A 15,737-nucleotide genomic window follows, 5' to 3' on the forward strand; every position below is an offset into this window, starting at 1 on the left:
TTGCTGAAATAATGGGAAACATACCATAATAGTCACCACCAGGTTATATAACAATATATCAAAGACAAAATTGAAAGAAACAGAAAAATAAACAAATCCTCTCTCAGGAAACAATAGCTCGTGCAGCAAAGATATGATACGAAAATTTTAAAGATTAATAAATCTTACCTAATTGATATACAGAATACTGCACAGCACATTTCAAAGGATTATAATTACCCAATATACAATCTCTGATTGTTTTAAGATTACTTTATAGCTCAGTAAAAGAAATGTAAAATTACCTCAAAAAACTGATGACATGTAACTAAAAGATACTTTTCTTTTCAGGCAAAAAAATAGAATTTGCTAATTCAAAAATAACCATAAAACCCTCCAAATACTTAGAAATAAATTCCTAAATTCACAGATTAAAACAAAATAATACAAATCTGAAATCACATTTGAAGCCACAATGTATTTTAAGCAAAACAATAATGAAAATATGACATATCAGAATTAACCCAGATGTCAATCACCTAATAACTAGATATGGTATACACACACTCTGGAATATAACTCAGCAGTTTAAAAAAAAATCCTGTCTTATGCAAAAAATGGATGAAACTGGTAACCAATATGCTCAGCCAGTCCCAAAAAGCCAAATTTTATATCAATTCTCCCTTATCTGTGATAACTGATACACACAGCACTAAAAAATGTAATGTATATGAGCAAAATAGACATTATGAGATTTGACTATTTATACCTCATCTATACTCATCAAAAAGGGCAGCCTGTTGAATGCTTTATTTTGTGTAAGATTCAGCCGTGATAAAAAAATAAACTCAAAGTATGTCATTATAAAAATTAAAGAATAAGAAAGGAAAAAGGAGGGAGAGTGGGAACACACGAAGGAGTAAAGATCGGTTAGGAAGTATGTGAAAAATACATGTATGTGAAAAATACATGACATTTTTTTCACATTATAAAGAGGGGAAAAAAAAGAAAATTTGACATACTAAATTTGTTATCTATGCCTAAACGCAGGCTGAAACAGGTATGAAAAGAAGGCCTAGAAATCATATAAGGAAAAAATTTTTCAAAAATTCTTATAAAGAAACACTTCCTTTTACTAAACCAGCCTGAGACACTAAAGTTTGATCAGAACTTCAAATATAGCAAAGTTATTCTCAAGAACATGGAAGCAAAGAGGTTCAAAAAAAAGACAAGAGAGAAATAGAACACCAAACCCACTGATAAATAATAAGAACAATACAACTGTACTGGGATCATTTCAGTGATGCAAATATCATACAGCACTTCAACAGAAAGTAGTGGAATCAAACAGATTTACACAGTCAAGGGAAAGACCTGTCTTAGAAAATGCAAACAGAACATTTACTAACATTCAACACAACTTATACCTGTAAAAGTAATGAAACAAGATTTGTTTAATGAAATCACAGAAAATTCAAGTATATTGTTAACTAAGGAAAACCACTGGAAAATGAAATTTAGGGTCCAGTGCTGTATCAAAGCAGGTGAAGTTACTGCCTGTAGTATAAGCATACCATGTAGGTGCCAATTCTATCCCCAGTTGCATCAATTCTAAACTAGCTCCCTGCTAACACACCTGGGGACACTGCAGCAGAAAGCCCAAGTACTTGAGCCTCTGCGCCCTTGAAGGAGACCCAAAAGAACCAATTGGAAAGTGGACCTACGGGTGGGTGAAAGTTAACTCAGATCTAACTTAGAATCAATCTCTCTCTCTCTCTCTCCCCTCCCTAACTCTGCCTTTCTTAAAATAAATGTTAAAATTAACAATTCTAGCTAAAATAACATCAAGAACATTAAAAATCCAGGAATAAGTTGCTGAAAATGTAGAAATCCTCTGGATTGAATGAAAATTAAAATTCAAAAAGCCTTAAATAAATGGAAGAATATTCCATTCTCATGAATTAACTAATCCAATGAGTTATTACTATTTACAAATTTACCTCCTGTTTCAGTGTAGTCCTAAACCAAATTCCAACAGATATAGGATATTTATGTGTTCAGTGGAAATCTTTAAATTTGACAGCAAAAAATAAGAGGGAGATATTTAGCTTAGCAGTTAAAAGTCCAGTTAAAAATGCCTACATCTGGGACAAGCATTGTGGTGAACAACTAAAGCCACTGTTTGCAATGCCAGAATTCCACATGAGCATCAGATCAAGTCCTGGCTGTTCCACTTCCCATCAGGCTCCCTACTAATGGCCTGAGAAAGCAATGGAAGATGGTCCAAGTGCCTGGGTTCCTGTCACCCATGTGGGAGATCTGGCTTTGGACTGACCCAGTACTTGCCCTTGCAGCCATGTGTAGAGTGAAATGTAAGGTGGAAGGTATCTCTCTGTTCTTCCCTCTCTAATTCTGCCTTTCAAAAGACCTCAAAAAAAAAATTGCCCACATCTCACACGGGTTTGATAATCAGCCCCAACTCCTACATCCAGCTTCCTTTTAATGGGAACTTGGGGAGGCAATGGTGTCAACATGCCTCAAGTGGTTGGACTCCTATGACTCAAATGGAAGACTTTAATTATTTCCTAAGTCTAGTTGGTCCCAGTCCAACTTTAGCCATTGAGGGCATTTGATAAGAGATCAGTAACATGAACTTTCTGCTTGTATGCTGGCACATGTCATTCTTCTCCCCTCTTCCTCCATACCTCCACTAAAATAAAATACCAGGAAAATACAATGGGAGAAGGGGAGTGAGTGGGTCCAGGACTGAGAAGGGCAGAACACAATTACTGCTAGATATAAAAGCTTCTTATAAACTATAGTAATTTAAGATAATGTGGTACTGAAACACAGAAAGACAAACAGAATTAATGTAATAAAAAAAATCCAAAAACATACACTTATATGGAAATAAGAAGCATATGTGAAATTAAGCAGCATCTTAGAAAAAAATCCCAGGCAGAAATATTTCATTCAAAAGCAATATATTCCTATTTCCTGATCAACCATATCAATTGCAAGACCAAGTAAATAATGTTTCAGTTAAATTCTTTCACAACAGCAAAATATACCTTCTAAAACAGCAGACTTTATATAAAATAATCTCTTACCTCCCCAAAAGCTCCTCGACCAATCACCTTTAATATTTCAAAGTCTTCTCTATGTAATCGCATTTGTTTGACTTTAGAAGTAAATGGCTTAGCTGAAACAAAAGAATATCAGTTATTCTCTTAAATAAATTCGATGAAAATTACATATAAATAGCATTTCTTACACAATAAAATTCAAGTAATGACTAAGAATTTAGTGAAAATATTTTAAAAGTTCATATTTACATGAGCATAGTTTTAATTTCCCTAACAATGCAATGTATTTCATTAATTTCTTATACATGAATTACATTTTTGTGAAAAATTTACTTTTAAACCCCCCCAAAAATGTGAAATAATGCAAAGCAGGAATGTAAAACTGACCAGTCTATTTACAATTTAAACAGTCTGAGTATTATATTAATACTAGATATATATTTAATACAAAGTTCTAAGAAACAGATTTCATCACAAATGAGAGATCCTGAGTAAATTTTACCAAGTGAATCAACATTGCTTGTATACTTATTTGCTTATTGAGTTTCTTAGCATGCTTTTAGTAAGAATCTACAGTACACAAGCAAAGATCAGATTTTAAAAACGATTATTATATCTTCTGTTTTGAAATGCTCAGTCTTCAGAAGAGCAAGTGTGCCTGTGCACACAGAACACACACCAACATAAAAAAAGTAAACCACAATAAAGTTCCTAACAGATAAAATACTTCAGAATCAGTGAAAACAGAATCCTAATTATGGGAACACTACAGTTTCACAAGATAAATTAACTGATGAATTAAAACCTTTAAGACTAAGTAGGATTTTGTTTCTTTGCCTGGACTTCACACTTGCAGACTTTCCAGCAGAACATGAAATATAAGCAAATGAATAGAAGCAAGAAAATCAATTTTGGGTGGTAAAAGTACATAATCCATTGAAGTTACAGAACTGAAAGAAGAAATGCAAAAGCAAACAAAGAAAAAGAACCCAGAAGGCAAAGCTTGAATGCCATTCAAGGATCTGAGATGTAACCCTGTAACTACTAGAAAATAAAGTCACAAGTTTAAACGATCAAATTAAATATAAGCTGCCTCTAAAAGAAGTTCACACCTGTTTCCTGTTTTTAATGCTCCCCTTCATCCTCACATAAAAAAAGGATGACCTGATTAAAAGATCATTATATACCGTACTACTCTCTTCTTCCTTGCATGGTGCCAGAGTGTAAACAAACAAACAAAAAAAAAATCAAAGAAAAGAGTTTCAGCATTAGGGGAGTAAAACACACAGCATGACCACTTGTTTTGCTCTGAGGGCCTAACTAGCTCTGATGGCATTTAAAGCCTAATCAGCTTAGAAAGCAAGAGTTTTTCCACTCCTGGGATTTCTGTATTAGTACTTTAGACTGTAAGGAAAGGAAATTTAAATTGAAGCTCTATTTGGAATTCATACAACAGAGAAAGAAAGACCAAAAATATATATCAAGATAGAATAGAGGAATGAAAGATTTCATTCTGTAAGAAAGAAGGAAATATACATGGCAGCCAGGAAACAAACATTTTGACCAAAAGACTAATGTATCCTGGTTTTTGACAAAATGGACTAAGTTATGAGGCTCTGGCCACTGTGTACTAGTCAGAGACCCAACAGGAAGTCAATTATTCCAATTAAAGGAAATTTTATTTACTAATTGGATTACTTAAAAAGGTGTAAGTGGGATGTGGCAGAACTACAATGAATAGTACCATGAACAGAGCCTAGGGTCCTTAATTTTCCCCATTTCTTTACCAGCAGAGCACGAAAACTTTGTTTTTCTAGCAGTTAAGACTAGTCTCACATAGGAGTGGCAAGCTTCCATACCCACAACTGGTTCCAACTGCAGTTTCCTTTGCTAGTGTAAACTCTGGAAAGCAGTTGATAGCTCAAGTAACTGCTCTCCAGATGTGAGAGCAGAAGTGAACTTCTGCCCTGGCAAGCTGGGGCCCCTGGAAGGATTTGAGGAATGAAGCAACAGATCAGAGTACTTGCTCACTCACTTTCACTCTCTCTGCCTCTCAAATTAATGAAAATTAGAGGAGGAGGGGGAAAAAAAGGAAAGAGTACACATAGAATGTCTGAAATAACATGGAGCCAATGGAAGACTAGTGCTACTCCAGTCCCCAGATAGATCTGGAAAATAAAAGCCTACTGCGCCCAGCATTGTGGCCTAGTAGCTAAAGTCCTCGCCTTGAAAGCACCAGGATCCCATACAGGTGCGGATCCAGCAGCCCCACTTTCCATCCAGCTCCCTGCTTGTGGCCTGGAAAAGCAGTTGAGGACGGCCCAAAGCCTTGGGATCCTGTACCCATGTGGGAAACCTGGAGGAAGTTCCTGACTCCTGACTTCAGATTGGCACAGTACGGGCTGTTGTGGTCACTTGGGGAGTAAGTGAATCACTGGATGGAAGATCTTCCTCTCTGTCTCTCCTTCTCTCTGTGTATCTGATTTTATTATAAAAATAAAAATAAATCTTTTAAAAAATTAATAAATAAAAGCCTACAACATAACAGTAAGCCCTTCTTCAAGTATAGCTTCTACTTCATTTTACCTTCCCTCTTTCAAAGTTTTCAAATAACCTGCCACCCAAATAATGCATATTATATCTGTCTTCTTACTGATACTAAAGATAAAAACGATTTCATCACAGACAACTACAAATATTTGAAATGTAATAGAACCTTCCCTTCTGAGAAACACTCCTCTTATCTAAAAGGCCAAAAAGTTAAATATTTCAACCCTCTAAAACACTATTGCAAACAGGAAAGAAAGTATAAACACAACTCAGGTGAACACATAATCATTAAAGTGATCTGTTAACAAACTTAGAAAAAATGCCAGTGTTGAATAATAAATACCATATTTCCATAGAGTCACATTACAAAGTCACACAATTAGAATTAAACTGTTAGACATACAAGTTTTATGGATACCCATGGTGCAAATATAAATTAAAATAATACACCTATCTATTCTTCACTTCCTGAAACCTGCTAGAACAAAAATTCCATCACTTCAACATTGCAAAACTCTTCTATTTTCAGGCATTCAAAAATGAGTTGGTGGTGGTGTGAATAAGTCTACTGGTTAAGATGTGAACTGGGGCGCCAACATTCCACATTCAAGTCCCTGAGTTCAACATCCAACTTCAACTGAGGACTCCATCGTCCTGCAAATGAAGACACAGAGAATGGATGGCTTTCTGCTACACAAGTGTAAGACCTGAATTCAGATTTTGGCTCCCAGTTGGACTCTGTGGATATCAGTACCTAGACAGCAACCAGCAGATGAGTGCATTTTCGCTCAATGTGATTCTATCTGTTCCCCTCTCACCAGAATAAAGTATCAGCTTGTTACATCACAAACTTATTCAGAAAGATCAGTTTACTAATAATTTATTCAATTAAATTCTTTAAATATCCACTGCATGAGAAGCATTTTACAAGATAACGGACATATAGAAATGAATAAAACAGGCTACAAATTATGCAATAAATGTTATACCCTCCATTTAAAACTGTACATTGCTACGAAAAAGAAATCTCATGTTTACATTACAAGAACTCAGATAAATGCAAATTAACAAAAGCAGACTGTTATTTATCAGCAAAATAGGTCAAAATTCAAAAATCTGAAACCAAGAATCAGCAGGAATGTGAACAACAGAATTCCCATATATAAGTGTTAAGACTGCTAATAACTACAATTCCATGGATAACTTTTTCTCATTCTCTTAAAATGGACTATTAAGCTGACTTTAGAAGGTGTATAAATAAAAACAATATTGAGATTTAGAAACTGAATAGAACTGCAAATGCCACTGTTTGATCACCTTGTAAGAAAATATCATTAACAACACATATCAACAGATTTCAAAGTTATAAGCAAACAAATTCCTCAAAAGAGTGACTAAACTGTTTAAAAACTGAAAATATCACCTGGCAAAAAAAAAAAAGCTAAGCTGAGTCAGTAATTTAAAATTCTACACAAACACACAATCAATCCTGAAGAGTTTCTAACTCCAAAGACAATCACATATCTACATAGATATATATACACACACACACCCATACCACAAGACATCAAAAGCAAGAACACACAAGTACCCTTCAACAACAACGAACACATGGCAGCCAAATGTTCACTTTCCATTGTTCCTTCTTCACCAAAAGGTTACTGAGAGAAGCAGCTAATATGATCAGCAGACTATCACCATAATGGACATTATGTGCCTCCTTGTACGATATGCTGAGAATAAACACAGCATAACTTATAACCACATGCTTGCCAAAGTTGAATAACTTGCACATAATAATGAGGAAAGAATCAGAAAAATTTGAATTGAGAAGAGTGTATAAACAGGTCATGGGATGACATACTTCAAGATACATCACTAGCATAAAAAATAAAGCCTGAAGAATTGCTTCTAATTAAAACAGACTAAACAAACATCTCATTGTAATGATAATCATACTCTGAACTCTTCCTAGTAAAAAGATAAAAATCACTGTAAAGTGATTGTAGACATTGGTGAAATTTCAATACTAAATGTAGCAAAGTTAAATTTTCTGAATTGGTAATTATAATATGAATATACTTAACAGAACATCTTTAAGTATATGCAGAAATATTTACAGTTAAAGGGTATTAATATTTACTGCTTTTTTTAAAGATTTATTTAATTTTATTGTAAAGGCAGATTTACAAAGGAGAGACAGAAAGATCTTTCATTACTGGGTCACTCCCCAAATGGCTGCAAACAGCTGCAGCTAAATCAATCCCTAGCCAAGAGTTTCTTCCAGATCTCCTATGTGGGTGCAAGGCTTTGGACCATCATCCACTGCTTTCCCAGGCCATAATCAGGAAGCTGGATGGGAAGTGGAGCAGCAGGGACACAAATCGCCATCCATGTGGGATCCCAGTACTTGCAAGGGAAGGATAGTCAACTGAGCCATCGTGCTGAGCCCATACTATTTACTCTTCTATGAGTCAGTACAAATGTGTGTGTAGCCATATCAGCATAAATGTTAAAACAGGTGAATACAGAAAACTATACAGGAGCTCATTAAAATTTAAATTTATTCCTGTCTGATTAGGGCAACAAATTGTGCCGGACCCTGTACTGGCAAGCACACACAAGAATCTGGACTAGGATCGTGTCAAATGAAGTTTCTTTGGGGGTCTCCCCTATCGAACTGCCAGATTCAGAACCCCAACATTTAAGAGAATTGCAGGTCCCATGGTCTGACCATGGAGTCCATGTGTCAAAGCTGAGCCGCCTCAGAGGTTCAGATGGAGCAGTGGACAGCACACCCAGGTGTACATGGAGGATATGACAGTCCATCAGAACCTGCAGAGGACACCTGGTAACACAACAGAGGACAGAGGACAAAACAAATCAATCAACTACCCCAGCCATGTGTTGGCAGTGAAAATCTGGGCAAATGGAGACTATAAGGTGGACTATGTCAACCAGTAGATTCTGCAGCAATTTCATCGTACTTGAAATGGTGAGATTAGCAGCAATTCAGAACTGCTGAATTATCAAAACCACTTGAGCAGGACCCTCAGAGCATGCCCCACACTGGGCACCTGGGATGGGTGGGAGATTGGGTGGGGCTTCTCCCTTTATTTCCCCCTCCTTATCCCAGATACTGAAAAAAAAATGAATAAATAATGTGGAAACAATAGTCTTACCCACTTTCCTATAGCCCTTGACCTTTTGTGCCCTAATCAACTATGTAAAGATAATCAAAATAAATTACAAAAAAAAATAAAAATTTATTCCTGCCATTTATACATATGAAACTGTAATTCTGAAAATAAAAAATGTTAAAGCAAGATTCCAATACAAAAATCCTAAATGGTAAAAACATATTTTCTACCATTGACAAATCAAAAGAAACAGAGTCATGTTAAGGATTAGAACCAGCAATACCTAAATTCAAACTTGCCATTTATTTCCATACACTTGAAATGATCAGAAAAAAAATGTATTTCTATCCCATTTGCAGTATCATCCAAAATGACCAAAATATTCAGGAATAAATTTAACCAAAAAGACAGACTTGAAAATTGAAAATCTCAAAATATCACACAATGCATAAATAATTTAAAAAACAACTCAAATTCTGGACTAGAAGACTTCTCAATCCCCACTAAAATTGCAATGTCATTAACAGAAACTGAAGCGGTCATCTTTTCAACAGACTTTTATAAAGAGTTAAAACATCTTAAAAATAAGAGCAAAAAGTTGGAGGTTTCATCATCCTAATTACAAAATATACAGTAATCAAAACAACATGATAGTAGCATAAAGATAGACAAAAAGACCAATGGAGCAGAATCCAGAAATACATCCTTACATCTGTGATTAACATTTCAATAAGTATGCCAAAAAAAAAAAAATCCATGCAGGCAGCTATTGTGGTGCAAAGTGTTCAGTCTGAGGATTGTGGTATGTGGAAAATAAGCCAGTTCCCTTCCTAGCCACAACTTTTCCATGTTTCCTCATTAATAAATCCCAAATTTCTGGATGGTAGCAATTTCAAATCTCTCACCTGAGTGACAGGGCTCCAGTTACTTAATCACGATCATTTTCTCCCAAGGTCTGCACTGACAGGAAGCTAGAGTCAGAACCCTGGGCAGGGAACAGAACCAAGCCACACTCATGTAGGCCACATCTTAGCCACAGGGCTAAAGACCTGCTTGTAAGGTATTTTAATGTTTTAGGAAGGTTTGCTGCTCCTTAATTATTTTAAGTTTTCATTTGCTTCTTCATTTGAGAGACAGAAATATACAGAAATACAGCTTTCACTCTGCCTCCCAAATGCCCAAAATGCTGTGGCTGGGACAAGCTAAACCAGAAACACAGATTTCAACCCTGGCTTCTCAAATGAGTGATGGGAAACCAACAATCTGAGCCATTACCTGCCTTCTCCCATGATGCATACAAGGCAGGAAGTCTGAATCAGAAGCAGAGGGAGGACTCAAATTCCAGAATTCTGATACAGTATGCAGGAAACCCAAAATGCATCTTAACTGCATGCCAAGAGGAAAGGATAAATCAGCAAACGATGCTTGGACAACAAGATATCTACACTAAAAGAATTAACTTACATCCTTGCTTTACATCACACAGAAAAATTAGTTTGAAATGGATCAAAGACCTAAATCTAAATGGTAAAACTGCAAAATTCTTAGAAAAAAAAATGCAAGGAAAAATCCTTATCACATTGGATGTGGGAATAACTTCTTGGATATGACAAAAAAGTCAAAGGCAATAAAAGAAAAAAAATCAGATTTCCTTAAATTAAAATTTTTATAGATTAAAGGAAACAAGAAAGAGAAGACAATCAATGGAATGGAAACTGTATTGATAGCATTTATCTTACTAGGGGGCTAAAGCCAGGATATAGAAAGAAATCCTAATTCAACAATAACAAAACATTTTTAAATGGGCAAAGTACTGAATAAACATTTTCTCTAAATAAGATACACAAATAGTCAATAATCACATGCCTACTCCCACTTTAGAAATATATTACTTTGGCATTAGTGATATAACAAATGAACTAAGCCTCTACCTATGGTGCCGCCAACCCATACGGGTGCCAGTTTATGTCCAAGCTGCTCATTTGTGACCTGGGAAAGCAGCAGAGAATGGCCCAAGTCCTTGGGACCCTGCACCCACATGAGAAATTAAGAAGCTCCTGGCTTCAGATCAGCCCAGCTCAGTCATAGAGGCCATGTGGAGAGTAAACCAGCAGATAAAATTTATACCCAGTGACCAAGCCCATTTTTCCTTACCCTCTTCACTGTCTAATGATAGTCACTCAATTGTGCTTTGAAACAAGAGAATTTCTTTCTCTTTACTAACTGTATGTCAGTACCCACTATTCAGCCTCTACCTATATGCCTATCCTGTAGCCTTCACAGCCTCTGCTTATGTGATAACTTGTTATCTTATACACGAGTGAAAATATACATTTGCCTACCTGTGCCTACCATCTTTATTTCACTTTAACTTCACTTTAACGTGACATCTTCCATTTCCAACCATGTTATTGCAAATGATAGCATTTCATTCTTTCCATAGATGAGTAACATTCCACTGTGTATATACATATTCTTTACTCACTCATCCATCAATGGGTACCTTGTCTGATTGTTTTTCTTGACTGTTGTGAACAGTGCTGCAATAAATGCAGTATAGTAGGTATCTCTGTTATATAGTAAGTGTCTTTGTATATCTACCCAATAGTAACTTAATGAATTGTTAATTACTAATGAACTGTTATGAACTGCTAGATTACTGTAATTTCAGATTCCTGATGGATCTCTATGTTTAACATATTAACTTATAATTAGTAGTGTGGGAGAGTTTTCATTTCAACTACACCAACTCTTTAACTGTCTTTTTTATAATAACCATCCCAACTGGGGTGAGATGCTGAACCTGCAGATCACTGTAATATCAACATTTAATCACTATCGTTTCTAACGAACATGTGAGTATGAATACTGGATATCTTTCCTCAATTTCTTTCATTTATATTTCATAAATTTTGTTACAGAAATCTATAGTTTCCTTGGTGATTTTATATTCAGCATTTGTTGGGCTTGTTGCTGTTTGAAGATGCTGTGAATGTGAATGCTATCTTGATTCTTTCTCAATTTTTTTATTTGTGTACAGAAAAGCTACTGAGTTAAAGATTTGTTTATTTTTATTGGAAAAGCAGATCAGATTTTATAGAGAGAAGGAAAGATAGAAAGACCTTTCAACTGCTGCTTTATTCCCCAACTAACCACACAGGAGCTAAGAGTTGTTTCCGGGCCTAACAAGTGGGTGCAGGTCCCAAGGCTTTGAGTTATCCTCTACTGCTTTCCCAGGCCACAAGCAGGGAGCTGGATGGGAAGTGGAATAGCCAGTATATGAACTGGGATCCCTATGCTTTATTTTCTGATGTGTAGATCTAGAGTTGTTCATCTGTAAAATCATCTCATTTTATTATAGTAAGCCATTTAAAGCTTGTCCATTTTGTTTCTCTCTTAAACAACAAAATCTTTTGATTTTAATTTTCTTTATCTCATTTATTTCTATTGCTATTTCTCTATCCATTTTTTAGTTTCTTCTTCATGTTCCCAATCCTTGAGTCATACAACTGAGTTATTTTTTGAAATCCTTCCATTATATGATATAACATTTCTTACTATAAGCTTCCTTCATAGTACTGTTATTGCTGTATCCCATGGGTATGGCAATGATATCATGTGTTTCTATTTTGCTTCTTTCAGAAATTTTTTTCTTTATCTTTTAACTTCTTTGCTGATCAACTTGTCATTGAGGAGTACTGTTAATGTCTATATATTTACATAATTTCTAAAGCTTCTTTTTGTTGCTCATTCCTAGTTTTGTTCCACTGGTCAGAGAAGCTAAGTAAGACTTTTTTTTAATGTGTGGCCTACTATATGATCCAACCTAAAGTATGTTCTATGGGCTTATATCAGAGGAAAGTGCACTCTACAGCTCTTCAATGAGACTCTGTGATGTCTGCTAGGTTCATTAGCTACATAATAATGATTTAACTCTGCCATTTCTTTCTTAATATTTTTGCAAAAAAATGCTTCAATACATATATTTATTTGAAAGAGTGACAGTGAAAGAGAGCAAGTGAGACATCTTCCAACTGCTTGTTCACTCCCAAATGCTCACAACATCCAGGGTTGGAACAGAGAGAAATCAGGAGCCAGGAATTCCACTTGGGTTTCCATCTTAGGTGACACAAATCCAAACACACCATCATCTGCTGCCTCCATGGTACATTAGCAGAAAGCTGAAGCAGAAGCGGAGACAGGATGCAATCCCAAGCACTCCATTATGGAATGTGGGTGTTGGAAGTAACAGCTCAAGCTATTACATGACAACACCTTGGCCTCAAAACAGCCATTTTAAAAACAAAGTAAGGCTATTTGTTTATTCCTATCAGGTATCAACTAAGTTGCACTAAGTAAAATACAGAATCAGAAAAGAAAAGATTAATACAGGAATTGTCAAACACTTTCTGTAAAGGTCTCATTAAATATTTGGGGCTATATGAACTGTATAGTCTGTGTCACCACTATGACTCAGTCTTCTTATCATGAAAGCAATAAAAACACTACATAAACAAATAGGTGGAGCTATGTTCCAACAAATCCTTATTTATAAAAACTGGGCATAAACCAGATTTGTTCCATATGTCACAATCTGATATCCTAAAACAACCAGTTAAACCTGTAAGTTCAAAAATAGATACCCTAAAATATTAAATTTTAGATTAGAGGAAAAACTATGGAGTGTTTTAGGGAAAAATTTTGGATCTGTAATTCATACAACTCAAAAACTAATGCCATCATTAAAGAAAATGTTTCTAAAAATCTGTTATTTATACAAGAAAATGAAGCATATTGAGATGGAAATGGCTTACTTAGCAATGTAGCTTTATAACCAGATTAATAATATAAAAAAAAATTACTCACGCAAAAACTTAAGGCATAAGATGGCCATCTAGTCTAGCAGTTAAGTGACCAGGTAGGAAAGTCACATCCTTATAGTCTGTCTAGGTTCAAATTCCAGTTTAACTCCAGCTTCCAGCTTTCTATGCACACATACCCTGGAAGGCAGATGGTGAAGGGTCAGGTATCTATATAGGATACCTGGATTGAGAATTCAGCTTTCATCTTCAACCTGACCAACCCCATAAATGCAAGTTATTTGAGGAGTGAATCAGCAAAAGAAAAAACTGTGTCTTACTAACTATGAAATGAAAAAAACAAAAATAAAAAAAAATTAAGACTTCAGTCAGGTAAAAGATAACATGAACAAAACACTAGAAAAACAATTTGCAACAAATTCTTACAAACAAAAATTCATCTATAAAACAGTTTCTACAATTCAATGTGAAAATCACTAATATTAAAAATAGATACTGAGAGTGTGGCACAACGGCTCAGTGGCTAATACGCATCTTGAATGTGCCATGATCCCATATGGGCACCACTTCATGTCCCAGCTTCTCAACTTCGTATCCAGCTCTGTGCTTATGGCATGAGAAAGCAGTGGAGGCCGACCCAAAGTCTTGGGACCCTGCACCCATGTGGCAAGACCTGGAAGAAGCTTTTGGCTCCTGACTTTGGATCAGCTCAGCTCCAGCCACTGTGGCTATTTGGAGAATGAACCAGCAGAGGGAAGATCTTTCTGTCTCTTCTCCTTTCTGTACATCTGATCTGCCTTTCCAATAAATAAATCTTTAAATCCTACTTTTAAGTGAAAAAGGCAATCAGAACAATCTGTAGGACAGTTATCTCATTTAAGAAAAGGCTATATACATTTCCAAACACATACATACGCACATTTCACAACAATCCATGCCAAATAATCAGCTACAGACTCAGATCTAACTTCAAAAAGGAACCATTTCTTTTTTCTTCACTTCTATCAAGAAAATCAGACACTAATATGGCTAAAAATATATAATTTGAGGTCAGAATTTAGGTTAGACCTAAATTCAAGTCTAATATGAACTCATAGCAATTATTCATCTCTTCCTAGATTTACTTGTAAAATGATAACAGAAGAACCTAAGCCAACAGAGTATCTGGGTTTCTGACTTTTAATTCACAGTAGGTCCATACAATGTAAATTAAACAGAAATTTGGTAACTATTACAGACTAATTCTCCAATTAACAACCTAGTAAAGTTCATCAAGAACATTCTCTACTAGTCATTTAATTCTGCATTTAATCCTTTATTAGACAGCTACTTATCCAGCCCTATCCAATGTATTAGAAATGGGAAATATTCTGGAGAGTTATCTAGTTAATCTTCCCTTCTCACTATAATAAAGGCTGTATTAACCAAAAACAGATTCAAAGGAAATTTTATGTAATAATTTCATGTGAAATAAATGTCAGAAAAACAAAAATACAGATATCATAGAAATTTACGTATACTCAGTTGCTAAGATCACTATTATGAAAGTGACATTTTAAAACTATTTTATGTTTAAAATATTACAAAACTGAAAATAAGTTGGCTACTAGCTTATGTTTTTACTTTTAGTATTTATTTATTTGAAATGCAGAACAACTGAGAGAGAAAAGCATAGTGAGAGGAAGAGAGAGAAAGAGAGAAAAGCAAAAGCAGGAATGCTTCCATCTGCTACTTCACTCCTCAAATGGCTGTGAGAGCCAGTACAGTCCAAGCCAAAACCAGGAGCCCAGAACTAAGTCTCCCCAACCGGTGGCAAGGAATAAACAACTTAGTTCATCCTTGGCTACTTTCCCAGGTACATTAGCAGGAAGCTGGATAAAAAATGGACAAATCAAGACTGAAGTAATGATTCCAATATGAGATACCAATGGTGTAAGCAACAACCTAGCTCCACTGTGCCACATAATGGCCCAGTTTATCTTAAATTCTACATCATTAGATTCAGAAGGAGGAAAGAAAACTTAAAACAGCTTCAAGGTCCTCTGTAAGAAAGAAATGTTAAAAAAAAAAAGAAGAAGAAGAAGAAAGAAAGAAAATTAAAGAAATAAATGTAAGAGAAGGTCCAAAAAAAAAATTTACAAAGAAACATGAACTGCCTTGCC

General features: G+C 35.3%; 1 protein-coding gene across 11 annotated transcripts in view; it reads right to left on the bottom strand.

The window, feature by feature from the left end:
* Positions 1-15,737, bottom strand: part of CDC42BPA (CDC42 binding protein kinase alpha) — a 237,525-nt gene that overhangs the window by 198,129 nt on the left and 23,659 nt on the right. For all 11 annotated transcript variants that reach the window (XM_040967883.1, XM_040967881.1, XM_040967882.1 and 8 more), the window contains exon 2: positions 3,090-3,181. In XM_040967883.1, coding sequence (XP_040823817.1) covers positions 3,090-3,181 — 92 coding nt within the window. The remainder of the gene's footprint in view (positions 1-3,089; positions 3,182-15,737) is intronic.

The sequence above is a fragment of the Ochotona curzoniae genome, unplaced genomic scaffold (genome assembly GCF_017591425.1).
Source record: "Ochotona curzoniae isolate NIBS_2020 unplaced genomic scaffold, NIBS_Ocur_1.0 scaffold_4683, whole genome shotgun sequence".
Lineage (NCBI taxonomy): Eukaryota > Metazoa > Chordata > Mammalia > Lagomorpha > Ochotonidae > Ochotona > Ochotona curzoniae.